Below are 27,538 nucleotides of genomic sequence, written 5' to 3'. Positions count from 1 at the left end.
CTCCCTCCTGCCATCTGGCAAAAGGTACCGAAGCATTCGGGCTCTCACGACCAGACTGTCCAACGGTTTCTTCCCCCAAGCCATCAGACTCCTCAATACCCAGAGTCTAGACTGACATCTACATCATGTATTATTATATTGTAGTTTGTCCTCTACTGTGCCTATTGTCTTGTTTATTATTTATTGTACTGTCCTGCACTGTTTTGTGCACTTTATGTAGTCCTGTGCAGGTCTGTAGTCTAGTGCAGTTTTTATGTTGTTTTACGCAGTCTAGTGTAGCCTTGTGCTGTCTCACACAGTCTAGTATAGTTTTGTGTTGTTTCATGTAGCACCAGGGTCCTGGAGGAATGATGTTTCGGTTTTACTGTGTACTGTACCAGCAGATTATGGTCGAAATGACAATAAAAAGCGACTTGACTTGACGTCACTTGACAAGGTCCTCTCCGTTAAGACAATGGAGACTCAAGGAAATCGCTTTAATTTATCTCTCCATGTCCAGCCCAGGAATAAAGCTGCTACCTAAACCATGCACCATAGTGGGAGTGAATGGGCTACATGCCAGAGGAAGTGTTTTATTTTTTGTGGAGTAATTTGTAATAGCCTCCGACATTAACTGATTGTTACAGAACATTTCCAGGCAGGATCAGAGAGCCTGGACTGTTGACAGTGCAAAACTTGAAGATGTTTCTTCAGTGAGGACACGACTGTGAGCTTTACCCCCTTCCCTCCCTTACCTCCTCACCTGTCTGTACCGCGGTCCTGACTCACCTGGAGTCAGGATGTACTGAGATGGAATCTGAGTCCTCCATGTAGAATTTGATGACGACCATGATTGTTAAATAAGTGGCAGCACAGGTCCCCAGCATGCTGAGAGAGTGAAAGGACAGGTGAGGATAAGCTGAGACACGATTCCTTCGATTCTGAGGTTGCCAACTACCACACATGCACAAACATTCCACACACACATCCTACGCACACTCACACCTCCCGCAGACACACACACACAAACACATCATGTGCAGCACATAAAGACATACTCCACACATACACACATACGCACACACACATATACACACTCACACTGAACCTACACACAAAAGTATCCCACGCACAAACCACAAACAACGGGTCCGCACACACACACACACACACACACACACACACACACACACACGCACACACACACACACACACACACACACACACACACACACACACACACACACGCACACACACACCACTGGCTTACACAGTCTCAAACACACATACATAGCGTTGCACACTGCGGCAGGTTTATGGTCTCGATACAGGTCAATGGGACTAGGCAGATTAATAGTTTAGCATGGACTAGCTGGGCCAAAGGGTCTATTTCTGTGCTGTAGTGTTCTATGACTCTGTGATTATGGCACAAATGTGAGTGTTTGCTACTCTATCTGGAACTTGCTGCTAGAGGTGTTGGTGAAGTGAGAAACAATCACTGTGTTTAGATAGACAATTAATTTGGCAAGCTGCAGAAGGATATGCTCCTAATTTGCACAAATAGGATGGCGTAGAGCTTTAAAAAGGTCAGCGTGGATGAATTGAGATGAGGGGACTGTTTCTGTGCTGTTTGACTCTGTGACACTGTAACTCTCTGACCATTACAGAGGAATGTTAACAGAACACTTGGAAAGTGTCAGACCATAAAGACTATAAGAGATAGGAGCAGAATCAGGCCATTTGGCTGATTGACTCTTCCTGGCTTTCCATGGCTTCCCTGCCTTCTCCACAGGATGCTTTCACTAATCAAGAACCTATCAACCCCCGCTTTAAATACCCCCTGTGTCGTTACTTCCACAGCTGCCTGTAGCAATGAATTCTGTAGGTTCAGTGCCCTCTGACTAAGCAAATTCCTTCTCATCTCTGTTCTGAAGGAATGTCCTTCTATTCTGAGGCTGTGCCCTCTGGTCCGAGATTACCCCAAAATATTAATGTGATTGGGGAAAGTCAGTGTGGGTTTGTCGAAGGAAAATCATGCTGAACAACTGGGGCTGTGATGTTGAAGATGTACAATTAATCATGGAGACCAGTCAATATGGTGTATTTCCATTTTTAAAAGGATTCTGATAAAAATACACAAAACTAGTCAGTGCACAAAAGCAAATCCTAAGGCATGGGGAATAACATTCTGGTGTGGAGTTTAAGTAGGCAGGGTCCAGAATTCGGATTAATGGGCCATTTACTGGGTAACCGGTAGCAACTAAATGGGTGTCACTATTCTCAGTATAGGGCGACGGTTTGGTTGAGGGAGTTCAGAAGAACAAGTGGTGGTCTCGTGGATTTCTAACCAGACTGGACTGACTAGATACAGGGAGGCTGTTCAGTCCAGAACTGGATATCGTGGTAACTGCCCACCACACCCGTACTGACATTTCCTGATTTACCTACATTAGGACCATAGCTCCTCCACCTTGTCTATTCAAATATCAGTCTAAATAACTCTTCAATGTAATTATAGGAAACAGTCATTACATTAAATAGGACATTCTGTTGGGTAAGTTAATTCGACAATTCAGGTTGCCCCCCTTGGTATGGCATTACTGTATGGTTGGTTTAGATGGGAACGGAATTATTGTAGGATGGGTTTAGATGGAAATGGGGTTATTGTAGGATTAGTTAAATGGAAATGGGTTTATTTCAGGATTGGTTTACATGAGAATGGGGTTATTGTAGGATTAGTTTACAGCAGAATAAGATTGTTGTACAATTGGTTTAGATGGGAATGGGGTTATTGTAGGATTGGTTTAGATGGGAATGGGGCTATTGTAGGATTGGCTTAGATGAGAATAGGGTTATTGTAGGATTAGTTTAAATCAGAATAGAGTTGTTGTAGGATTAGTTTAGATGGGAACGGGATTATTGTAGGATTGGTTCAGATGGAAATGGGGTTATTGTAGGATTGGTGTAGAATGGAATGAGGCTATTGTAGGAATGGTTTAGATGGGAATGGGGTTATTGTAGGATCGGTTTAGATGGGAATGGGGCTATTGTAAGATCAGTTTAGATGGGAATGGGGCTATTGTAAGATCGGTTTAGATGGGAATGGGGCTATTGTAAGATTGGTTTAGATGGGAATGGGGCTATTGTAGGATCGGTTTAGATGGGAATGGGGCTATTGTAAGATTGGTTTAGATGGGAATGGGGCTATTGTACGATTGGTTTAGATGGGAATGGGGCTATTGTAGGAATGGTTTAGATGGGAATGGGGTTGTTGTAGGATTGGTTTAGATGGGAATAGGGTTATTGTAGGATTGGTTTAGATGAGAATAGGGTTATTGTAGGATTGGTTTAAATCAGAGTAGGGTTGTTGTAGGATTGGTTTAAATGGGAATGGGATCATTGTTGAATTGATTTAGATGAGAATAGGGTTGTTGTGGGATTGGTTTAGATGGGAATGGGGCTATTGTAAGATTGGTTTAGATGGGAATGGGGTTATTGTAGGATCAGTTTAGATAGGAATGGGGCTATTGTAGGAATGGTTTAGATGGGAATGGGGTTATTGTAGGAATGGTTTAGATGGGTATGTGATCATCTCTGTGCTGTATGACCCTCTGACTAAGCTATTACAGAAAGTAAAATACATTGCAAATAAAGCTAACAATAGGAAAGAGGTAAGAGAGAGGAGAGAGTGTATGAACATGATAATGGAAACCAAAGATACACTTTGGGACTGATGTAAACTTTCTGCTCCAGGAAAGGGAGGGTAGGAGGTGGGGAGGGTAGGGAGATCTCTGCAGGGCTGACCCAGAGTTTACTGTGACATGGTCTCACCTGCTAACCTCCCCCACTCTCGGGAGAACGGACTCACCCTCTCATTCTCTCCTCCTTACTGAAATATTCCATCCTAGTCAGCATCTTGGAGAATCTCATCTGCACCTTCTCTAGAGACATCACATCCCTCTGTATCCCATGGATATTTAATCCCATATAACTTTGTGTAATAACCTCTGCATCACAAACATCAAAAGTTCATTAAAAGCCTGCAACTAGTGAACTCCATTGCTGGCTGCCTGCTGATTCCCTTTTGTCTGGATTAATGACCTCATGACACATTGGACTGACTATTATATATTGGCCTGAATTGATATTGTTACTGGGCAAAGCAGACAGCCTGAACAAAAGAACATTTTTAGTTTGACAGCCTGCATCTTTAGATTATTGCAAAGATCTGAGTCCAGGATCTGTTAATTAGGATAAATATTATGGATTTCGAAGTGAGAACCAAGTGTATTGAATTCAAGTTAGTTGGTGATGTCAAGGTGGGAGGGAACGTGTGCACAGATATACTGAGCAGGTGATTCGAAATGGAATTGAAATTGGTTTATGACTGATGTACTGAGAAACAATGATCAGCTTCTCTTGCATTCTGTTTCTATGGATCAATTCATTACATAATGCATTGAGGTAAAACAATAACAGAATGCAGAATAAAAAGTAACAGCTGCAGAGAAGGTACAGTGCAGGAAGACAATAGGGTACAAGATCATAACAAAGCAGATCATGAGGTTAAAAGACCATCTTATTGTACTGGGGCTCATTCAGTAGTCTTAGAACTGAGATTATGTGTGTACGTGAATGGGCAAGAAGGTTAGTGAAGTTCAATGTTTAATGTGAAGCAATGACAGCAGTTGTTGAGTGCTCAAAGGTGACTCTCTGCCTTGGCACTGTCAGGGTCACATGTACCAGTCACCATCCCACACACTTTGGCTCTGTGACCTACACCCAGGACACGGTCTCAGTCAGGACACTTCTGCCCCTCTCATTGAGTTGCCAGGTGCCTGTACCTGATGTACTTCTGGAAACTAAGCTCCTCGGGAACAGACAGGGGAAGGATGATGAACAGGCAGATGGCAGTCAGCCCCAGACGACGGTTCATGTACCATAATTGTGCTGATCCCTCACCACCTGGCGAGGTGGCATTGCTGGCCATCGAGTCATACACTATAACACAAAGAACAGGTCGAATGGGAACATTTGTCTCACAGTGAGCATCACAGCACAGAGTTCGCTGGGCACCAATGGCAAGCAACTATCCATTTGATGTCAATCACAGGAAGCCAATCATGGCATTGGTCACAGGACACCAATCATAGAGCACAGCATACAGGCCACTAATCACAGGACATTGATCATGTTGGCCATAAGGGAATTAAATGTGATAAATATCTAAGTACAATGAGCCGTGGACAGTGGCAGTAGCCAAAACAAATATTGCTGTGTGGTTGAAGAAATGGAGGCTGCCATTTTGTGAGGCTGTTTTTATGATCATCAACTGTTCTTGAAATGGTTGTTGCTCAGGAATGGTTTTGACCAGAGCAATCGATAGTGCACACAGTGATGTTCCAGCTGGTCATCTGCAAAACCAGAGATAATTTCCAAATGAGGAGTCATTTAATTGAACAGAGAACATTACAACACAGTACAGGATCTTTGTCCCTCACTGTTTTGCTGATCTTCTAACCAAATTTAAGATCAAACTAACCCTTTCCTCTTACATAGCCCACCATTTTGCTATCATTCCAAATCCCTTACTCACTCTTCCTTCAGTTAGTCCTGACAAAGGGTCTCGGCCTGAAACGTCGACTGCACCTCTTCCTACAGATGCTGCCTGGCCTGCTGCGTTCACCAGCAACTTTGATGTGTGTTGCTTGAATTTCCAGCATCTGCAGAATTCCTGTTGTTTGCTCTGAGGTCTTCAGTTTTACTTTCCAGAGATGGTGCATTCGTTACTGGATAGTAGAGAGTGGAGATCTAAAACCTCTATGTTTCAGTCATATGTAGCCCAACCTGCCTTCCCTGCTTCCCTTTTCTTAAAGAGGAAATGCACTCACAACCCGAATCTGCAGTCTGGAACCCATTGATATCACTAGATTTGAGTATTGATAGATCTTTCAAACATCTTAAAATGATGTTGCTTTCTGAAGTACACATGGCTGTGACTGTGGATTTCAGCTGTAGTGGACCTAAACAGGAATATTTGATGATGCCCATCAGAGCTGCATGCAAAGAGTCATCACCTATCTTAGATTGGTATCAAGAGGAGAACTTAGCTGTCGGGAATTCCTATTCCCATGTAGTAACCCTTATTATTCCTCCACACTTCAGGAAGCATCAGAGAAATCTAATGGATAAGTGCACGGTGATTCAGGTTTGTGCGATTTGTTTTAAACTAAACTAATAAATGCAATTTTCTAACCAATAATATTTTTTGAGAGTGAATATCTGTAACAATCATATGAATGTCACCAATGGGGAACTACTAACAAGAGTGTTAGGGCATATTTTGAAGTTGGGGTATATATAAATATTAATTTCAGCAGCAAGTAGTCTTCAGACCAGAATATGGATTGCAGATTGAATTTAAAATGCAGCTCAGAACAATGGTCTTCCAGGAGCTGCAGACTGGGATTGATCACCTGAAATATCTGCATATGCATGAATGCAGCAGGAGAGAGACAATTGGGATTAACATTCATTTTGGGTGTCCGGAGTGTTGGAAGTGTTTGAAAATTATAGGTAATACAAATGAAGCATTGCAGAACATTGTAACTATACGATTGTCCTGCTGTTACCTTTGATCTTTAGCATATCTAATGTCATGTAATATTGGGTCAGGCAGGCCTCTTCTTCCAAGAGTGTCATGAATATGATGCCTGCTGCTTGATTTTGCTCAAAAAAAACTTCTGTGCTTCAGTGTTTTGCTGATGACTTTGTTCACAGTCACACTTAGGGTCTTGTCCGGGATACGTTCCTATCCCATTGGGTGCTCAGTGATCTCAGCAGTCTAAGCGGGTGAGTATTTTTCAAATTAACACTCACACTTGGATCTGTTTGGTTCAGTGACCACGGGATCACAAAGTATCACGAATGTGGCAAACAGCTGAACTCGTGGTTATAAAAGTAGTGTGGCATGTGTGTGTGCAGGTGTGTCTATGTAAAAGACCCAGAGTTCTGTGCTAATTTGGTGAGACATGGCCACCTTTGTGCAGGGCTGTAACTGACTGCCCGGGACCCCAGTAGGATATGGGAAAATATAGTAGCAGACGTGTTAGTGAGTGTGCTTGTGTGTTTTAAGAATAAGTCTGTAACCTTGGTGTATCAGTTTTAAATGCAATGGGATACAGGAGGCATTATGAGTTAAGATGCACGTAGGCTGCAGATTGCAGAGTATGTGCTGTTTACTTTCTAGTTACCATTTATACTTTGCATAACTGGGAATTAGTGTGGAGATGTTGGAGGGAGAGGTTATGCCCAGATACATCTGTTAAGATGGCACCTATTGAGGTCAGAAAACGTCAGGTCAGGAACCCTGATGACCCGAGCAAGCTCTTGACCCTGATTGCAACCATCCACAAGCCCTTCATCCCTGGGGAGAAGCAGAAAGTTTTGTCACTTAATGCCACCAGCGGGAATGTAGAATTCTAGTGCAAGCTTGAGAAAATGACTGAAATTCATCAGATGCACCCCAAAGATACCTATATGTTGGTAAAAGCGGTGCCTGAAGAATATATGGGACAGTATGGCCAAGGGGGTGCCGGATGGTACATGGGCAACAATCGGGAATAGAAACATTGAAACTTAGAAAACCTATAGCACAATACAGGCCCTTTGGCCTACAAAGCTGTGCTGAACATGTCCTTACCTTAGAAATTACCTAGGGTTTCCCATAGCCCTATATTTTTCTAAGCTCCATGTACCTATACAGGTGTCACTTAAAAGACCCTATTGTATCTGCCTCCACTGCTGTCGCCGGCAGCCCATTCCATGCGTAAAAAACTTACCTCTCATATCTCCTCTGTACCTACTTCCAAGTACCTTAAAACTGTGCCCTCTTGTGCTAGCAATTTCAGCCCTGGGTAAAAGCCTTTGACTATCCACATGATCAATGCCTCTCATCATCTTATACACCTCTATCAAGTCACCTCTCATCCTCCGTCGCTCCAAGGAGAAAAGGCCGAATTCACTCAACCTATTCTCATAAGGCACGCTCCCCAATCCAGGCAACATCCTTGTAAATCTCCTCCGCACCCTTTCTATGGTTTCCACATCTTAATACCAGCAATGAAGTGAGAAAATGCTTTTTTAAAGGAGAAGTGTGTCAGTGATGGCAGGGGTAGGGGTTGGGGGAGGTGAGAGTAACTGGGGAGCGATAATGTCAGTAGTTCAGAAAGATGTGGAGCCTGCCTTGGATTGCGTAGAACATAAATATCAAGTGTATGAGGAGTTTACTGGGTTAGATAAGCCAGGGAAGGACAACCCAGTCTTCTTGAAATTGCAGTAGGAAAGCCCAAGCTCTGCCCACCCGAGAGTTTAGATCTGGAGATGATGGTGAGATCAACCTGCTCTATGATATTATCATGGGTGAGTGAGATAGACCAGAGAAGAGAGGAGAGAAGTCCTAAAGTGGCCGCAGTGAATGTAGTTGCTGTGACATCACAGAAAACTTGCTTTGTATGCCAGTAGCCAGGGCATATAGCAAGGAATTGCTGGAATAAATGTGGGTGAGCAAAGGAGATGCTTGTTACAGCTGTGGCTTCTCGGGACATGGTTGGGAGCAGTGTCCTGAAAGGGAAGCACAGAGCGGGGATCCCTCAATAAAGCAGCCCAAACCCACAGCAGCGCCCCCTCTTTCCAATTGGACTGCTGACCAGGTTAGAGGACTGGTGAGGTCAGACAAGTGGCTGATGAAAACCTCTACCACCAGTGGTGGCCATCCACGGATGTACACAAGAGGTTTACTAGGGGGCGGTCAATGTCACATGGAATCATCAGTAGCAGTCACTGATCCACCCTTGCCCGTGACTGGAGAGGTGACCTGCACTATCAATGCAGCAGCTGAAACAATGAGAGTGCAGAGAAATCATTCCCTGGTACTTCAAAATGAGGGAGTGAAAGTTGTAGATTTTTTGGTGTTTGCAAACAATGATGGTACTATTCTGGAGATAGACACAATGACAGTACTATCTGGGATAGACACAATGACGGTACTATCCTGAGGATAGACACAATGTACTATCCTGGGGATAGACACAATGACGGTACTATCCTGAGGATAGACACAATGAAGATACTATCCTGGGGATAGACACAATGATGGTACTATCCTGGGGCTGGACACCATGAAGGCACTGTACTGGGGATAGACACAATGAAGATACTATCTTGGGGATAGACCCAATGACAGTACTATCTAGGGGGATAGACCCAATGAGAGTACTATCCTGGGGATAGACACAGTGAAGATACTGTCCTGAGGATAGACACAGTGAAGATACTATCCTGGGGATAGATACAATGATGGTACTATCCTGGGTACCGTGAATAAGTGTGACCCACAGAGCAGCTAACATGGCCCAGAGAGAAAGCAGCCCCAAGCAGGGAGGAGAGACAGGGCAGTGTCAGGAAGTCCAAGGTTTTGGCCAAGCAGAGTCAGGAGCTGTTAGAAGCAGTGCCACTGTTGAGGAGTAGGAGTGTATAAAGTACATGCTCACCAGAAAAGGATAGTTAGGAGAAGAAAAGGAATGAGTGGGCAGCCATCGGTATGAAGAGGCCAATGGATGAACAAGAAGCAACAGAACTGACAAGTTTACAAGTTTAGGGAGACAAGTTTACAAGTTTAGTCCTCTGTAATCATGGTAACGCTTTGAGGGATTACGGAAAGCAGCAGCAACATATTGTGGATCAGAGAGAGCCAGAGGGAGAGAAAATAGTCCTCTCTCAGCCAGGTGACCAGGTTATGGTGAGGGAGCTGGCTGAAAAGACAGGTTTCACTCCCAGGTGGATAGAAGCACAGGTGGTGCTCTGGATGAACGATACCTGTGTTGGTGTACAGTCATGAAAGGGCAGCCAGTGGAAACACTGCACTCAGGTTAAGTTTTACAACACACCTTCTTGACGCCTCCACAGTCAGAGTGAGAGATCAAGCATACCCGGTAAGAGTATCATTGCAGAACTTTAGGGTTGGATATCAGCCTTCAGCAACAGTTCTGACTATCCCTGATGGGAGTAGTCTCACAGCAAACACAACGGCAGAGAACCCTAAGACATTGTGACAACAAGCAATGAATAGCATGTTAAAGTATAACAGTACCTGTACTCTGGAATGAAGGCTGGTTGCTGAAGGTAGATGATTAGTTGTATAGGTCAGAATAAAAAAAAATTGGGAAAAGTAGATGGGAAGGGATCTGAGTAACAACAGAGACACCAGGTTCCACAACTTCCATAGCATGGCAGACTGAGAAAGATAAGAAATTACACACAGTGTCTGAAGGCAGTCTGAATGGGAAGTGAATACAAATGAGCTGGGCCCTTTCAGTACTTGGGCCAGCGATCGACTGGACAGTCCGTAAGGGAGTGCTACTGGGGAGAGGTGCTTGCAGTCACTCAAATAGAGACGAGCCCAACCCCTCCTCTACGTCGATGAGAGGGTCTGAGAGACTAGTCGACAAGATTCTGAAAACCTTTCATCACGTCAGGGAGTGTGAATTGTTAGCTGAGAACCTGTTATGCTGGAGTCCCTGACCAGGCAGTACCAGCTGACAGCCACTGTTTACCTAGCAGAAAATGAAGGGGTGAAGATAACGAATGGGACTCAACTGCAATCAGCCAACAGAGAGGGAGGCAACGGGCATATGAATGACAAAGCCACATTTAAAAGACTGTTGGTCAAATTTCTGGAATAATCTATACTTAGAGTCTAGTGGGTAGCCATTAGGGGTGATAGTATAGATGTAGATGCACATAGAGATTTAGGTAACTGGGACAAAGGGCATTTTTGCTGTCCTATTTGATTAGACCCTCTGTAAAGTTTGGCCTTTCCTGGAACAAAATTATCTTTGTCCAGGAGGGCCAAGAGAAGGGACTGTGAGGGTATATTATGGAACTGGGGTATATAACAAATATTAATTTCAGCAGCAACTAGTCTTCAGAATGGAGAGTGAATATCTGTAAAAAATCATATGAATGTGACCAACAGGGAACCACTAACAAGAGTCTTAGGGCATATTTTGGACTTAGGGTATATATACATTTTAATTTCAGTGGCAAGTAGTCTTCAGACCGGAATGTAGATTGCAGATTGAATTTAAAATGCTGCTCAGAACAGTGGATTTCCAGGAGCTGCAGACTGGAATTGATCACCTGAGATGTCTGCATATGCATGAACGCAGCAGGAGAGAGACGATTGGGATTAACATTCATTTTGGGTGCCTGGAGTGTTGAAAGTGTTTGAAAATTATAGGTAATTCAAATGAAGCATTGCAGAACATTGTAACTATAAGATTGTCCTGCTGTTACCTTTGATCTTTAGCCGGCCACGGTGGTGGAGGTGGAAACGATAGGGTCTTTTAAGAGACTCCTGGATGGCTACATGGAGCTTAGAAGAACAGAGGGCTATGGTAAAGCCTGGGTAGTTCTAAGGTAGGGACATGTTCGGCACAGTTTTGTGGGCTGAAGAGCCTGTATTCTGTTGTATGTTTTCTGTGTTTCTATGTTTCTATATCTAATGTCATGTAATATTGGGTCAGGCAGGCCTCTTCTTCCAAGAGTGTCGTGAATATGATGCCTGCTGCTTGACTTTGCTGAGGAAAGACTTCTATATCCATGAGCTTCAATGTCTGTCTGGTGACCTTGTTCACAGTCACAGCAAAGGGTACCGGTCACAGTGCACCGAACAATGGCTTCGCTCTGCCAGTCAGCACTGGAAGCAGACGTGGGACATGTCCTTGGTGAAGCAGGCAAGATGTAGGGGACCCACTCTTCACCCAAAGGGACACCTAGCATGATCCATTCAGTCCTGGGATGTACATATCGGGAGGACCAACCTTGCAGTGGGACCCATGGCTTGAGAGTTGAACAGTGAGCACAGGGTGCTCGAGGCTGCTCTGAGTGAGACCAGAAGTGCAAGGGAAGGATGTGTTGGAGCGCAGGAATCAGTGAGCATTGGATTTGTTTTCTCATGTTGTGGAGAGGACAGTGTTCACTGTTCCAAGACAGTGGTGGGTCGTGGATCAGGGATCAGTAAAAGGGGGGTGGGGGCTGTTCCTGGGTAATGGGCAGTCTGCCAGTGTCTCGCACTCTCTGTATTTGGTAATCCAGAGTTGATATTACATTCCTAACTGCCCCATGTCAGAATCAGAATCAGGTTCATTATCACTGGCATATGTCATGAAATTTGTTGTTTTCGTGGCACAGTGCAGAGCAGGTAACAATAACATAACCGAATGTTGCCGATCTGAGAGCACAACCACTCCAATGTGGATTCAACAAACGCTTGGGAAAGACAAGCGTGTAGAAACTGGAAGCGGGAGGCACTCAGTGGGTCAGGCAGCATCAGTGGAGGAAGTGGACTGAGCCCTTCACTTGGACTAGAAGACAGGCCACGCGCAGAATGCTAATGGTTACAGAGTGCAAGCAAACGGTAAGGAACAAGGACATAATGTGGGAGATTGTGTGGCTAGAAGTTCATCCTATCAAACTGGGGGACTCTGCCCCTTTTTATAACAATGAGAAGGAAGCTGTGCTTGAGCCTGGTGGTACGTGCTTTCAGATAGTTGTATCGTCCACCTGAATGTGCGAGAGGGAGAAGAGTCATTGCAGCCTCCTCCCCATGGACTCTGTCTACACTTCCTGCTGCCTCAGCATAATCACTGACCCCAGCCACCCTGGCACATGTTCTCTTCTCCTTGTTGCTGACTGATTGATACAGGAACTGACAGTTACATTTACTGACACAGTTACTGATTGGCACAGTTAGCAAAAGACAAGACTCCCAGCTCATACTTACATTTACTGAGCTGGTCTTCCACCACAACAAGGAACGCGATGCAGATCATGAAGACATTGAAGAGAAAGCAGACTGCACAGAGCCTCCCAATGGTGGGGCCACAGATGGCCTTCACCACTCCCTGATAGGTCGAGCACTGGCTGATGGAGGAGCAGTAGCCGAGAATCACCATCCCACTGATCAGAAAGACCAGGGACACCTGCAGGACAGAACCACAGCGGTTAATACGGCCAGATCCGCAGGGTGAGAGGAGCTGAACTGGGGGTGGGGAGCAGCACAAGGAGGGTTAGACCAAGAGTGGGTGGCAAGGATTGTTACTTTAGGCGGATAGGGCATGATGATTCAAAGATTGAAGGTACATATATTATCAAAGTATGTATACAGAATCCAATTCTCAGATTTGTTCTCCCACAGGCAGCCGTTAAACAAAGATACACCATGGAACCCTTTCGAAGAGAACATCAAATCCCCAACATATGAAAAAGACCAAACTGTGCAAACAGCAGGAAGTGGGTGAACAACACAACGAATATCGAGCATCAAACCAGGAGCATTCACTAGTTCGGTTCAACTCAGCACCACTCAGCAACAGCAGGTCACAACGCCAGTCTTTGCCGAGGTGCCCCAGCTCACACCAATTGCCCTGATCAAACTGCTCAAAAAGAGCAACTAGAATACAGAAATACATGCAATGTGAACCTCAAGATCCCCCAAAATGATTCCGTAGCCAGGAGCCTCGCTGGTCAATGTGGAACACAACTCCTGCACTTGCCTCCAACGGCAGCTAGTGAGAGGGAGAGGAAGGCCAGCCAAACACAAGCAGACAGCGCCAAAAGCAGTCCGCACTCCTCTCTCACCTTCATCGACTTCAACCTCGCTTGGCACCTCAATCAGGGAGAAGCAACCGAATTGACTATTGGCTTGCAACCTGTGCCCAGGCCTCCAGGTCGCCCACTCTGCTCCCAACCTCACCAAACTCCCTCGGAGACTGCAGAGTGCCAAGTTGCTCAATCGGCCCAAAAGCACACCATTAGATGTTCTAATCACACGCAGCTTCATGGTAGAACCACAGTTCAAAGAAATAAAAGAAGTAGTTTTGTTTCTTTCGACAGCGCATCACCATTGGCCATGTTGTTCACAGCCATATTCTGACAGTTGAAATAAGTGATGCAGAGAGCAGATGAGCAATGAGTCACGTCTCAGTATTTCACAGAAGGAGGTCACTCAGCCTGCTGAGCCTGTGCTGGCTCTTGGAGTCAGTGAAGTCAATGGGAATTATGCCGAGGGTCTGGGTGGGTGTACTGACAGTTTTCAGGAGGTGGTCTGTGAGCAGGTGGCATTAGGAAATGTGGATCGATGGTTCGGGATATGGCAAGGTAAAATGGAGGGGGTGGAACCTGTGGATTTACTCCAGAGACGCAGGGTTGTCTTGGAGGATGCCGGGGCAGTTGGTAGAGATAGGGGTAAGGGAGAAGGATGAGGGGGTGGAATAGTAAGCCAGGGAAAATAGTCTGTGGGGCTGATGAGGGAATTTGAAGAATATATCAGAATTGTGTTACAGTGACAGCTGTGGTGGGATAGGTTTAACGTTTCTGGAATAAGTCAGCATCAGCATAACTGTGGCACATGAATTACTGGATGTGGATCAACGTAAGTGAGGTTGGGAGAAACACCTGGAGATAGTTCACCCAGGGAAATACAATTTATTCCCATTGTCCTACATCATGTACCCTGGAGATATTCTAGGATACAGTCTTGGCCACGTTTCAAGAGTTTGGAAACTGCTGGCAGGCGTCCAGACTCAGTGAGGTAGCCGAGGAGGGTGCAGGGACAGCAAGGGACAGCAGGGGGCAGTAGCGCACTGTGATAGGAGCCTGCAGCTGCTGACGGGGCTGTGTCAATGGGGAACGGCGTATACGGGGAATCCCAGAATGGTTCTGTATGTTAATCCTGCATCTGTGACACACATTGCTCAAATTCCTCTCTGAGACCTTATCAGTCATATCGCCATATCGCCTTTAGTCACACACACACACACACACACACACACACACACACACACACACACACACACACACACAGTCATACACATTCACAAACACACGCACACAGTCACACACACACACACTCTCTCACACACACACACACACACACTCTCTCACACACACACACATGCACACAGTCACACACACACACACAGTCACACACACACACACACACACACACTCTCTCACACACACACACACACACACTCTCTCACACACACACACACAGACACACACACGCACACACACACACACACACACACACACACATGCACAGTCACACACACATACACACACAGTCACACACACACACACACACACACACAGTCACACACTCTCTCACACACTCTCTCACACACACACACACACACTCTCTCACACACACACACACACACACACACACACACACACAGTCACACACACACACATGCACGTGGGCAGTGGAGTAGTGTGGTCTGAGATATGCCGTGTGGGGAGAATTCTGATCAATGCAGTGTAGAGCTGTGGTCAGTCTCATGCCATGACCTGCTAGATCCGATACCCCACTGCCCAGCCACACGTTGATTAAACAAAATTAATGCCAGAACTCCTGCAGCGATGGTCATGGTTCATGGACTCGTAGAATGGCTATCAGCAGAAGTCCATGTACCACCGACATCAGAGTGTTTGAGCATTTGAAGAGGCTCCCCCTCCCATTCTATCTACACTTCTGATAGTGGGGTGCCCGGTATGGAGAAGCTACGTCAGACTACTCCTGGGCTTGGCCAAGGGGTCATTCACAGGTCTAGGTCAGGGATTCCAGCAAGCAGCTGCCTGCCACTCTTATGAAAATAAGATAAGGACAAGAGATTCTGCAGACGCTGGAAATACAGAGTAAGTCACACAGTACTGTAGCAGTTAGCACCGCAGCATTACAGCCAGGGTGTTCCGGAGTCGGAATTCAAGTCTGGTGCCAGTCTTTAAGGAGTCTCTGTCCACCCTCCTCGCGGAATCTGTCAGTTTTCTCTGGGTCCTCTGGATTTCCCCACAGTCCAAAGACGTAACAGATAGATTAATTGGTTATTGTCAATTCTTCCATGATTAGGTAAGGTTTTAATCCGTTTGTCAGGGTAGCTGGGGTGGCATGGCCTACACCGCATGGTAGCACTGTATAAATAGACACAAATAAAAATGCTGCACAAGCTCAGCAGGCAAGGCAGCAGGTCAAGAGTCGATGTCTTGAGTCAAGGGTCTCAGCCTGAAAAGTTGGTTCTTTATTCCTTTACGTGGATGCTGCTTGACCTGTTGAGTTCCTCCAGAATTTCGTGTGTGTTACTACAAAGTTATGTCCATGCCTGACTGTCCCTGGAAAGGGAGCAGACAATGTCCTCTGGGTTGCTGGAGGCCTCCTGGGAGAAGTGGAGACCACAGGGGCTGCAGTGCACACCGGACGAGATTGAGGATGTACTTATTTGATGTAAATACATTAAATACAAATCAAGAACTTTGTAGATACATGAATAAACTTCCGTTAAGGAAAGACTATCGTTGAGTCTGGCCAGAATCCCGTTGAAACCTTGGCTATCCTCATGAGACAACAGTGGCCAGGATGCTGCAGGGGATGAGCACAGAATGTCGTACCAGTTAGGGTTTCTGACGTTATCTAATCAATCCGCTCATAGAAAAATGCAGCCTAGAAACAGATCCTTCAGCCCTGTACAAATAACTAACATTTACAGCACTTGCTTAGCAACATTCTAAGCCAAGGATGATGAGTGCTTGCCAATGTTCTTCTTAGCTCTTGTTGCGACCCCTCCTTCAGCAGCAAGAACCAAATTGCAAGCACTCAGTAAACCTGCAAACCCCTAACTAATCGCAGCCATCCTGCCAGGGAGTGTTGGCTGGAACAGTGCTGATAGACCTTCACTCCGCATTCATCCCCGTTCTGAGAGAAACTGGAATTACTGTCACATGTGCTGAGATGCTGACAGACTGGTTAAAGCAGGTGAGGCAGTTGGTGGGCCTCATCCCCCAGCGAGATCCGGACATGCTTATCCAAGCATGCAAAGCCTGCTCTGGTGCACTGTGCGAATGAGGCTCCATGGCCAGGAAGATGGCTCAGCAACCCTTTGTGGAAAGGGAATGAGGTGACCAGGCAGAGGAATCATGATCTTCTACTGCAAACAAGGAAAACCCCAGTTGTAATGACTACGTATACAACTGGAGCCGGACTTCTGAGGCCGAGAGGGGCCCCAGTGCAACAGCTCAAAATTCAAATTTCTAGGTACATTTATTATCGAAGTATTTATACTTTATACAACCTTGAGGGTTATCTCCTTAAAGAGAGCCACACAACAAAGAAACCCGACAGAACACATTGAGAAAAGAAGACCATGAAACACCCACCGTGCAGAGAAAAAAAAACAAACAGTGTTCAGAACTGAAGTTTATGAAAGTGAGTCCATCCACAGACACGAAGCCAGGCATGACCGCGGCAGATTTATGAGCAGATCACAGAGCTGAGTAAACGTTACAGAGCGATGAGCTGAACCGACCCATTCCTCAACTTCGTCCCCGACACCCCGACCTTTTCAATCTGGCCCAGTGTTGAAATCACCCAAACATCAGTTCGCGCCGTGTTCTCGGACTGTACCCTGCCACTTTGAAATGCTCTTTGGCCAGGGACCCTACCTTGATTCATTCTATGCCTGACCCCTTCAATTCTGCCTGGTGCATAAGTCAATCAAACCTCAAGTCCTTACTTTCGGGCCCAGACTAGTCTCTGACTCGCCTTGGTTCTGTGCCACAAGGTCCGCACCAGCAACGGCCGTACATTAGCCTATCCCCACTCTCCAGTAACAGCCATGCATTAGCCTATCCCCACTCCCCAGTAACGGCCATGCATTAGCCTATTTCCAGTTTCCAGTAACGGCCATGCATTAGCCTATCCCCACTCTCCAGTAACGGCCATGCATTAGCCTATCCCCACTCTCCAGTAACGGCCGTGCATTAGCCTATCCCCACTCTCCAGTAACGGCCGTGCATTAGCCTATCCCCACTCTCCAGTAACGGCCATGCATTAGCCTATCCCCACTCTCCAGTAACAGCCATGCATTAGCCTATCCCCCGCTCTCCAGCAACGGCCATGCATTAGCCTATCCCCCGCTCTCCAGTAACAGCTGTGCATTAGCCTATCCCCCGCTCTCCAGCAACGGCCATGCATTAGCCTATCCCCCACTCTCCAGTAACGGCCGTGCATTAGCCTATCCCCACTCTCCAGTAACGGCCATGCATTAGCCTATCCCCACTCTCCAGCAACGGCCATGCATTAGCCTATCCCCACTCTCCAGTAACAGCCGTGCATTAGCCTATCCCCACTCTCCAGCAACGGTCGTGCATTAGCCTATCCCCACTCTCCAGTAACGGCCATGTATTAGCCTATCCCCAGTCTCCAGTAACGGCCGTGCATTACCCTACCCCACTCTCCAGTAACGGCCATGCATCAGCCTATCCCCCGCTCTCCAGTAACGGCCATGCATTAGCCTATCCCCACTCTCCAGTAACGGCCGTGCATCAGCCTATCCCCCGCTCTCCAGTAACGGCCATGCATTAGCCTATCCCCACTCTCCAGCAACGATCGTGCATTAGCCTATCCCCACTCTCCAGTAACGGCCATGTATTAGCCTATCCCCACTCTCCAGTAACGGCCATGCATCAGCCTATCCCCCGCTCTCCAGTAACGGCCATGCATTAGGCTATCCCCACTCTCCAGTAACGGCCATGCATTAGCCTATCCCCACTCTCCAGCAACGGTCGTGCATTAGCCTATCCCCACTCTCCAGTAACGGCCGTGCATTAGCCTATCCCCACTCTCCAGTAACGGCCATGCATTAGCCTATCCCCACTCTCCAGTAACGGCCGTGCATTAGCCTATCTCCACTCTCCAGTAACGGCCATGCATTGGCCTATCCCCACTCTCCAGTAATGGCCATGCATCAGCCTATCCCCCGCTCTCCAGTAACGGCCATGCATGAGCCTATCCCCCGCTCTCCAGTAACAGCCGTGCATTAGCCTATCCCCCGCTCTCCAGCAACGGCCATGCATTAGCCTATCCCCCACTCTCCAGTAACGGCCGTGCATTAGCCTATCCCCACTCTCCAGGAACGGCCATGCATTAGCCTATCCCCACTCTCCAGCAACGGCCATGCATTAGCCTATCCCCACTCTCCAGTAACAGCCGTGCATTAGCCTATCCCCACTCTCCAGCAACGGTCGTGCATTAGCCTATCCCCACTCTCCAGTAACGGCCATGTATTAGCCTATCCCCAGTCTCCAGTAACGGCCGTGCATTACCCTACCCCACTCTCCAGTAACGGCCATGCATCAGCCTATCCCCCGCTCTCCAGTAACGGCCATGCATTAGCCTATCCCCACTCTCCAGTAACGGCCATGCATCAGCCTATCCCCACTCTCCAGTAACGGCCGTGCATTAGCCTATCCCCACTATCCAGTAACGGCCATGCATTAGCCTATCCCCACTCTCCAGTAACGGCCATGCATTAGCCTATACCCCGCTCTCTAGTAACGGCCGTGCATTAGCCTATCCCCACTCTCCAGTAACGGCCATGCATTAGCCTATCCCCACTCTCCAGTAACAGCCGTGCATTAGCCTATCCCCACTCTCCAGTAACAGCCGTGCATTAGCCTATCCCCCGCTCTCTAGTAACGGCCATGCATTAGCCTATCCCCACTCTCCAGTAACGGCCATGCATTAGCCTATCCCCCGCTCTCCAGTAACGGCCATGCATTAGCCTATCCCCAGTCTCCAGTAACGGCCATGCATTAGCCTATCCCCACTCTCCAGTAACAGCCGTGCATTAGCCTATCCCCCGCTCTCTAGTAACAGCCATGCATTAGCCTATCCCCACTCTCCAGTAACGGCCGTGCATTAGCCTATCCCCGCTCCCCAGTAACGGCCATGCATTAGCCTATCCCCACTCTCCAGTAATGACCATGCATTAGCCTATCCCCACTCTCCAGTAACAGCCGTGCATTAGCCTATCCCCCGCTCTCCAGTAACGGCCATGCATTAGCCTATCCCCCGCTCTCCAGTAACGGCCATGCATTAGCCTATCTCCGCTCTCCAGTAACAGCCATGCATTAGCCTATCCCCCGCTCTCCAGTAACGGCCGTGCATTAGCCTATCCCCACTCTCCAGCAACGGCCATGCATTAGCCTATCCCCACTCTCCAGTAACTGCCGTGCATTAGCCTATCCCCACTCTCCAGTAACGGCCATGCATTAGCCTATCCCCACTCTCCAGTAACGGCCGTGCATTAGCCTATCCCCACTCTCCAGTAACGGCCATGCATTAGCCTATCCCCCGCTCTCCAGTAACGGCCGTGCATTAGCCTATCCCCACTCTCCAGCAACGGCCATGCATTAGCCTATCCCCCGCTCTCCAGTAACGGCCGTGCATTAGCCTATCCCCACTCTCCAGTAACGGCCGTGCATTAGCCTATCCCCACTCTCCAGCAACGGCCATGCATTAGCCTATCCCCACTCTCCAGTAACTGCCATGCATTAGCCTATCCCCACTCTCCAGTAACGGCCATGCATTAGCCTATCCCCACTCTCCAGTAACAGCCATGCATTAGCCTATCCTCACTCTCCAGCAACAGCCATGCATTAGCCTATCCCCACTCTCCAGTAACGGCCGTGCATTAGCCTATCCCCACTCTCCAGTAACGGCCATGCATTAGCCTATCCCCACTCTCCAGTAACAGCCGCGCATTAGCCTATCCCCACTCTCCAGTAATGGCCATGCATTAGCCTATCCCCACTCTCCAGTAACAGCCGTGCTTTAGCCTATCCCCACTCTCCAGTAACAGCCGTGCATTAGCCTATCCCCCGCTCTCTAGTAACGGCCATGCATTAGCCTATCCCCCGCTCTCCAGTAACAGCCGTGCATTAGCCTATCCCCCGCTCTCCAGCAACGGCCATGCATTAGCCTATCCCCCACTCTCCAGTAACGGCCGTGCATTAGCCTATCCCCACTCTCCAGGAACGGCCATGCATTAGCCTATCCCCACTCTCCAGCAACGGCCATGCATTAGCCTATCCCCACTCTCCAGTAACAGCCGTGCATTAGCCTATCCCCACTCTCCAGCAACGGTCGTGCATTAGCCTATCCCCACTCTCCAGTAACGGCCATGTATTAGCCTATCCCCAGTCTCCAGTAACGGCCGTGCATTACCCTACCCCACTCTCCAGTAACGGCCATGCATCAGCCTATCCCCCGCTCTCCAGTAACGGCCATGCATTAGCCTATCCCCACTCTCCAGTAACGGCCATGCATCAGCCTATCCCCACTCTCCAGTAACGGCCGTGCATTAGCCTATCCCCACTATCCAGTAACGGCCATGCATTAGCCTATCCCCACTCTCCAGTAACGGCCATGCATTAGCCTATACCCCGCTCTCTAGTAACGGCCGTGCATTAGCCTATCCCCACTCTCCAGTAACGGCCATGCATTAGCCTATCCCCACTCTCCAGTAACAGCCGTGCATTAGCCTATCCCCACTCTCCAGTAACAGCCGTGCATTAGCCTATCCCCCGCTCTCTAGTAACGGCCATGCATTAGCCTATCCCCACTCTCCAGTAACGGCCATGCATTAGCCTATCCCCCGCTCTCCAGTAACGGCCATGCATTAGCCTATCCCCAGTCTCCAGTAACGGCCATGCATTAGCCTATCCCCACTCTCCAGTAACAGCCGTGCATTAGCCTATCCCCCGCTCTCTAGTAACAGCCATGCATTAGCCTATCCCCACTCTCCAGTAACGGCCGTGCATTAGCCTATCCCCGCTCCCCAGTAACGGCCATGCATTAGCCTATCCCCACTCTCCAGTAATGACCATGCATTAGCCTATCCCCACTCTCCAGTAACAGCCGTGCATTAGCCTATCCCCCGCTCTCCAGTAACGGCCATGCATTAGCCTATCCCCCGCTCTCCAGTAACAGCCATGCATTAGCCTATCCCCCGCTCTCCAGTAACGGCCGTGCATTAGCCTATCCCCACTCTCCAGCAACGGCCATGCATTAGCCTATCCCCACTCTCCAGTAACTGCCATGCATTAGCCTATCCCCACTCTCCAGTAACGGCCATGCATTAGCCTATCCCCCGCTCTCCAGTAACGGCCGTGCATTAGCCTATCCCCACTCTCCAGCAACGGCCATGCATTAGCCTATCCCCCGCTCTCCAGTAACGGCCGTGCATTAGCCTATCCCCACTCTCCAGTAACGGCCGTGCATTAGCCTATCCCCACTCTCCAGCAACGGCCATGCATTAGCCTATCCCCACTCTCCAGTAACTGCCATGCATTAGCCTATCCCCACTCTCCAGTAACGGCCATGCATTAGCCTATCCCCACTCTCCAGTAACAGCCATGCATTAGCCTATCCTCACTCTCCAGCAACAGCCATGCATTAGCCTATCCCCACTCTCCAGTAACGGCCGTGCATTAGCCTATCCCCACTCTCCAGTAACGGCCATGCATTAGCCTATCCCCACTCTCCAGTAACGGCCGTGCATTAGCCTATCCCCACTCTCCAGTAACGGCCATGCATTAGCCTATCCCCACTCTCCAGTAACAGCCGCGCATTAGCCTATCCCCACTCTCCAGTAATGGCCATGCATTAGCCTATCCCCACTCTCCAGTAACAGCCGTGCTTTAGCCTATCCCCACTCTCCAGTAACAGCCGTGCATTAGCCTATCCCCCGCTCTCTAGTAACGGCCATGCATTAGCCTATCCCCACTCTCCAGTAACGGCCATGCATTAGCCTATCCCCCGCTCTCCAGTAACGGCCATGCATTAGCCTATCCCCACTCTCCAGTAACGGCCATGCATTAGCCTATCCCCAGTCTCCAGTAACGGCCATGCATTAGCCTATCTCCACTCTCCAGTCACAGCCGTGCATTAGCCTATCCCCCGCTCTCTAGTAACAGCCATGCATTAGCCTATCCCCACTCTCCAGTAACGGCCGTGCATTAGCCTATCCCCGCTCCCCAGTAACGGCCATGCATTAGCCTATCCCCACTCTCCAGTAACGGCCGTGCATTAGCCTATCCCCACTCTCCAGCAACGGCCATGCATTAGCCTATCCCCACTCTCCAGTAACGGCCATGCATTAGCCTATCCCCACTCTCCAGTAACGGCCATGCATTAGCCTATCCCCACTCTCCAGTAACAGCCGTGCATTAGCCTATCCCCACTCTCCAGCAACGGTCATGCATTAGCCTATCCCCACTCTCCAGTAACGGCCGTGCATTAGCCTATCCTCACTCTCCAGTAACAGCCATGCATTAGCCTATTCCCACTCTCCAGTAACGGCCGTGCATTAGCCTATCCCCCGCTCTCCAGTAACGGCCATGCATTAGCCTATCCCCGCTCTCCAGTAACGGCCGTGCATTAGCCTATCCCCACTCTCCAGTAACGGCCATGCATTAGCCTATCCCCACTCTCCAGTAACGGCCGTGCATTGGCCTATCCCCACTCTCCAGTAATGGCCATGCATCAGCCTATCCCCCGCTCTCCAGTAACGGCCATACATTAGCCTATCCCCCGCTCTCCAGCAACGGCCATGCATTAGCCTATCCCCACTCTCCAGTAACAGCCGTGCATTAGCCTATCCCCACTCTCCAGCAACGGTCGTGCATTAGCCTATCCCCACTCTCCAGTAACGGCCATGTATTAGCCTATCCCCAGTCTCCAGTAACGGCCGTGCATTACCCTACCCCACTCTCCAGTAACGGCCATGCATCAGCCTATCCCCCGCTCTCCAGTAACGGCCATGCATTAGCCTATCCCCACTCTCCAGTAACGGCCATGCATCAGCCTATCCCCACTCTCCAGTAACGGCCGTGCATTAGCCTATCCCCACTATCCAGTAACGGCCATGCATTAGCCTATCCCCACTCTCCAGTAACGGCCATGCATTAGCCTATACCCCGCTCTCTAGTAACGGCCGTGCATTAGCCTATCCCCACTCTCCAGTAACGGCCATGCATTAGCCTATCCCCACTCTCCAGTAACAGCCGTGCATTAGCCTATCCCCACTCTCCAGTAACAGCCGTGCATTAGCCTATCCCCCGCTCTCTAGTAACGGCCATGCATTAGCCTATCCCCACTCTCCAGTAACGGCCGTGCATTAGCCTATCCCCACTCTCCAGCAATGACCATGCATTAGCCTATCCCCAGTCTCCAGCCTGACCCCTCCGCCTCGATTCGGACTGTAATGCTGCATCAGCACTACACCTTCCAGACTTCAGTCCACAGCACAAAAATGCCGGGTCGTACAGGTATTCAAAAGCTCAACTCCCAAAGGGAAGTTGCAGGCTATTGTTTGCAATGAATGTTTACCAGAAAAAGTGTGACATTAATGATGTATTTAGTTGTTTTCTTCGGTTTGTTTATTGTCGATAAGTTGTCTCTGAGCTTCATTAACGCCATCGTAAACTCAGAGATGATGGACAACCCATCAATCACAGTGATACAGAGAAAAAATTGTCTTGCATGTTATTATTCTGCAGTGCATAAGGAAGAACAGTAATAATGCAGAATAAAGAATAAAGACTAGGGTAAGGGAATTTCGCTTTAAAAGAGTATAGCATCTATAATGTGAGTAATGATTGGATCTGTAGACGCTCTGCTCCAGTACCATTCTTCATTTACCACCCCATCCCCCAGCTGCTCTATTTGGAGAGCGGACAGCCGGAAGTTTTGCCCAGTGTGTGATCCACATTGTAATTCTCAACAACAGCTGGATGGGTACACGAGAAGCCTTGCAAAAGAAAGTGCTCCAGCAACTTGCAATAACATCCTCAACTGAGAATTTTCTCCGACAGAAACCAAAGAAACAGTTTGGTGGATGCCGACAGAATATATAATGTGGAATGAGACTTACCACTTCCAGAGTAAGGGCAGTGTGTAACCCCCCGGCTCTGCTGAAGGCCCAGGGGAAGTTGAGGAGCCCAGCACCCAAGGCTGATTTTAACAGGATGAACACTGCTCCGGAAGAGGACAGGCGCAGACTCTGTCTGTCCAGACTGTCTGCCTTGCTCAACAGGTTGATGCTCTCTCTGGCCAGCTCCCCCATTTGTCCTGATTAACTCTATATTGCGGAATTCCTGGATATTCGTCAGGATGGCCATGAAACTTTGGGCTGCCTAGCTCTTGATGACCTCCTCTGTTAAAAAGCTCTTTATTCTATGAATGGGTGGGGTCCTTGCCAATTGACCCCTACACACATTGTTTCTCACCATCCGGAGCTTGCCACAGGAGGTGCAGTTATCTGTGTTAAGTCCCGTAATGTCAGCAGGCCCCAGACTGGGGATCTCACATTCACCTGAAGAATTTCAAAAGCATCTTATATCCCTGTGAAAATTTTCTCAGATCTTTAGCTGAAAATGTAATCGGATTTAAGGGGCATAATTACTTATTATTACTGATACCCAGTTCCGTCAGTTTAAATTTACTACTGTGGACGTGAAGTGATGTTGTGATAATTATTGCCAGCTTTCTCTCTGAGGTTGCATTGTGCAATTAATTCTGCAGTGAGAAAAACTGCTGGATTAAAGATTCAGGCACTGATCCGTGAAATTCCAACCTTTGGGAACTTGGGTTGATGGGATTTCATTGATCAGTCTTACTGTTCATTAGGACATCTCTCTGAAGCATTCAGACTTGGACTTCTGCCAACCCCAGTCCAGAGCATGTAGTTCTTTGACTAGAATCTGCAGAAGGCTGACAGCCTCCAACTACTTGGCAATCAACTGAAGTATTGTGTTCATTGAAGAAATCTTTCACTTTTCCCCATGAATTATGTATCTTAGTCACACTGGATTCAAAACAATTGTGGTTAAAATGGTCTTCTTTCCAATGGTCTGTTACTTTTATAATAGAGAAATGATGGCGAACACAGTATCTTCACGTCTTGTGGAACCTGCTCACTAACTTATTGTGATTAATGATTCCTACGTTCAAAGTACATTTAAGATTCAAAAGATTCAAGGTCCAAGATTCAAAGACTCAAAGTACATTCATTATCAAAGTATGTTTGAAGTAAACAACCTGTGATTCGTCCTCTCACAGACATCCATGAAACAAAGAAAAACCTGGAGCCCGTTCGAAGAGAAATCTCAATCCCCTTTATACCTGTAAAAAACACAAACAAGTTGTACCAACAGCAAAAAAGAGAAAAAAAGCGTGAAAAACACAGAATATAGAACACAAAATCAGAAGAGTCCAGGCATATTCAGTTCAATCTAGCATCACTACGCACAGGCTGCGCCAATCAAAATAGCGAAAGAAGACACCAGAAAGCAAAACACATTGTACAGTGAACTGCAGACTGCGATCCACAATGTGCACGATTACACCTTGCCCAGGACCCATCACTCCAGCAGCATCGAGCGAGAGAGAGAGAGGGAGGGAGGGAGGAAGAGAGAGAGAGGGAGAGAGTGTGAGAGAGGGGTAAGAGAGAGAGAGAGAGGGAGGGAGAGAGGGGTGAGAGATAGAGAGTGATGAAAGATCATTCTCTGGGAGTAGCAAGAGGGAGAGAGACTGAGAGAGACAGAGAAGGAGAGAGAGGCAGGGAAGGAGGAAGAGAGGGTGGTGAGAGAGAGGGAGATAGAGAGAGGGAGGGAGTGAGGGAGAGAAAGAGAGAGAGAGAGACGGTGGCAGGACGGAGGGAAGGGGAGAGAGAGGGAGGGAGGGATGGTGAGAGAGGGAGAGAGAAAGAGGGATGGAGAGAGAGAGAGAGGGAGGGAGTAAGGAAGGGAGAGAGAGAAAGAGGGAGAGAAGAGAGGAAGTGAGAAGAGGGAGGTAGTATGAGAGAGGGGGTAAGAGAGAGAGAGGAGGGAGGAAGAGTGGGAGGACCATTCTCTGGGAGTAGCAAGAGGGAGAGAGAGAGAGGCATGGAAGGAGGGAGAGAGGGAGGGAGGGAGAGAGAAGGGGGAGAGCGAGAGAGACAGAGATGGAGAGAGCATTAGAACGGGAGGACTATCCTCCATGAGTAGTGAGAGAGGGAGAGAGAGATAGCATTTGAATGTGAGGACCATTCTCTGGGAGTAGCAAGAGAGAGAGAGACAGAGAGACAGAAAGACAGAGAGAGAGAGAGAGAAAGGGGGAGGGAGCGAGAGAGGGAGGGAGAGGGAGAGAGCGAGGAAGGGAGGGAGGGAGAGAGAGAGAAAGACAGAGAAGGATAGAGGGAGGGAGGGAGAGAGGGAGGGAGAGAGGGAGGGAGAGGGAGGATAGATGAAGAGGGAGGCAAGGAGGGAGAGAGAGGGGAAGGAGATAGACAGTGAGAGGGAGAGGGAAAGAGAGGCAGAGGGAAAGAGAGAGGGAGGGAAAGATAGGGAGGGAGTGAGGGAGAGAGAGAGGGAGAGAGAGATTGAGGGAAGGAGGAAGAGAGGGAAGGAGAGAGTGGGGAGAGAGAGGGAAGGAGGGAGAGGGAGAGCTGGGAGAGAGAGAGAGTGAGGGAAGGGGAGAGAGGGGGTAAGAGAGATAGGGGAGTGAGGGAGGGAGACAGAAAATGAGAGAGATGGAGGGAAAGAGGGAGAGAGTGTGAGAAGGAGGGAGAGAGGGAGAGAGAGGGGAAGGAGAGAGGGTCAAGGGAGGGAGGGAGGGTGG

At 48.2% G+C, this 27,538-nt stretch overlaps 1 protein-coding gene across 1 annotated transcript in view; it reads right to left on the bottom strand.

Annotated features, from left to right (window-relative positions):
- The window catches only part of LOC140210362 (putative sodium-coupled neutral amino acid transporter 8), a 52,183-nt gene extending 27,168 nt beyond the window's left edge, over window positions 1–25,015 (bottom strand). The window contains exons 1-4 of the mRNA XM_072279246.1: window positions 24,813–25,015; window positions 12,824–13,022; window positions 4,824–4,980; window positions 769–867 (exon numbers count right to left, since the gene is read on the bottom strand). Of these exons, the coding sequence (XP_072135347.1) occupies window positions 769–867; window positions 4,824–4,980; window positions 12,824–13,022; window positions 24,813–25,004 (647 nt within the window). The 5' untranslated portion in view covers window positions 25,005–25,015. The remainder of the gene's footprint in view (window positions 1–768; window positions 868–4,823; window positions 4,981–12,823; window positions 13,023–24,812) is intronic.
- Between the last annotated feature and the right edge of the window lie 2,523 nt (window positions 25,016–27,538).

Source organism: Mobula birostris, chromosome 15 (genome assembly GCF_030028105.1).
Source record: "Mobula birostris isolate sMobBir1 chromosome 15, sMobBir1.hap1, whole genome shotgun sequence".
In the NCBI taxonomy this organism is placed as follows: Eukaryota; Metazoa; Chordata; class Chondrichthyes; order Myliobatiformes; family Myliobatidae; genus Mobula; species Mobula birostris.
This window is presented reverse-complemented; position numbering and strand designations above follow the sequence as displayed.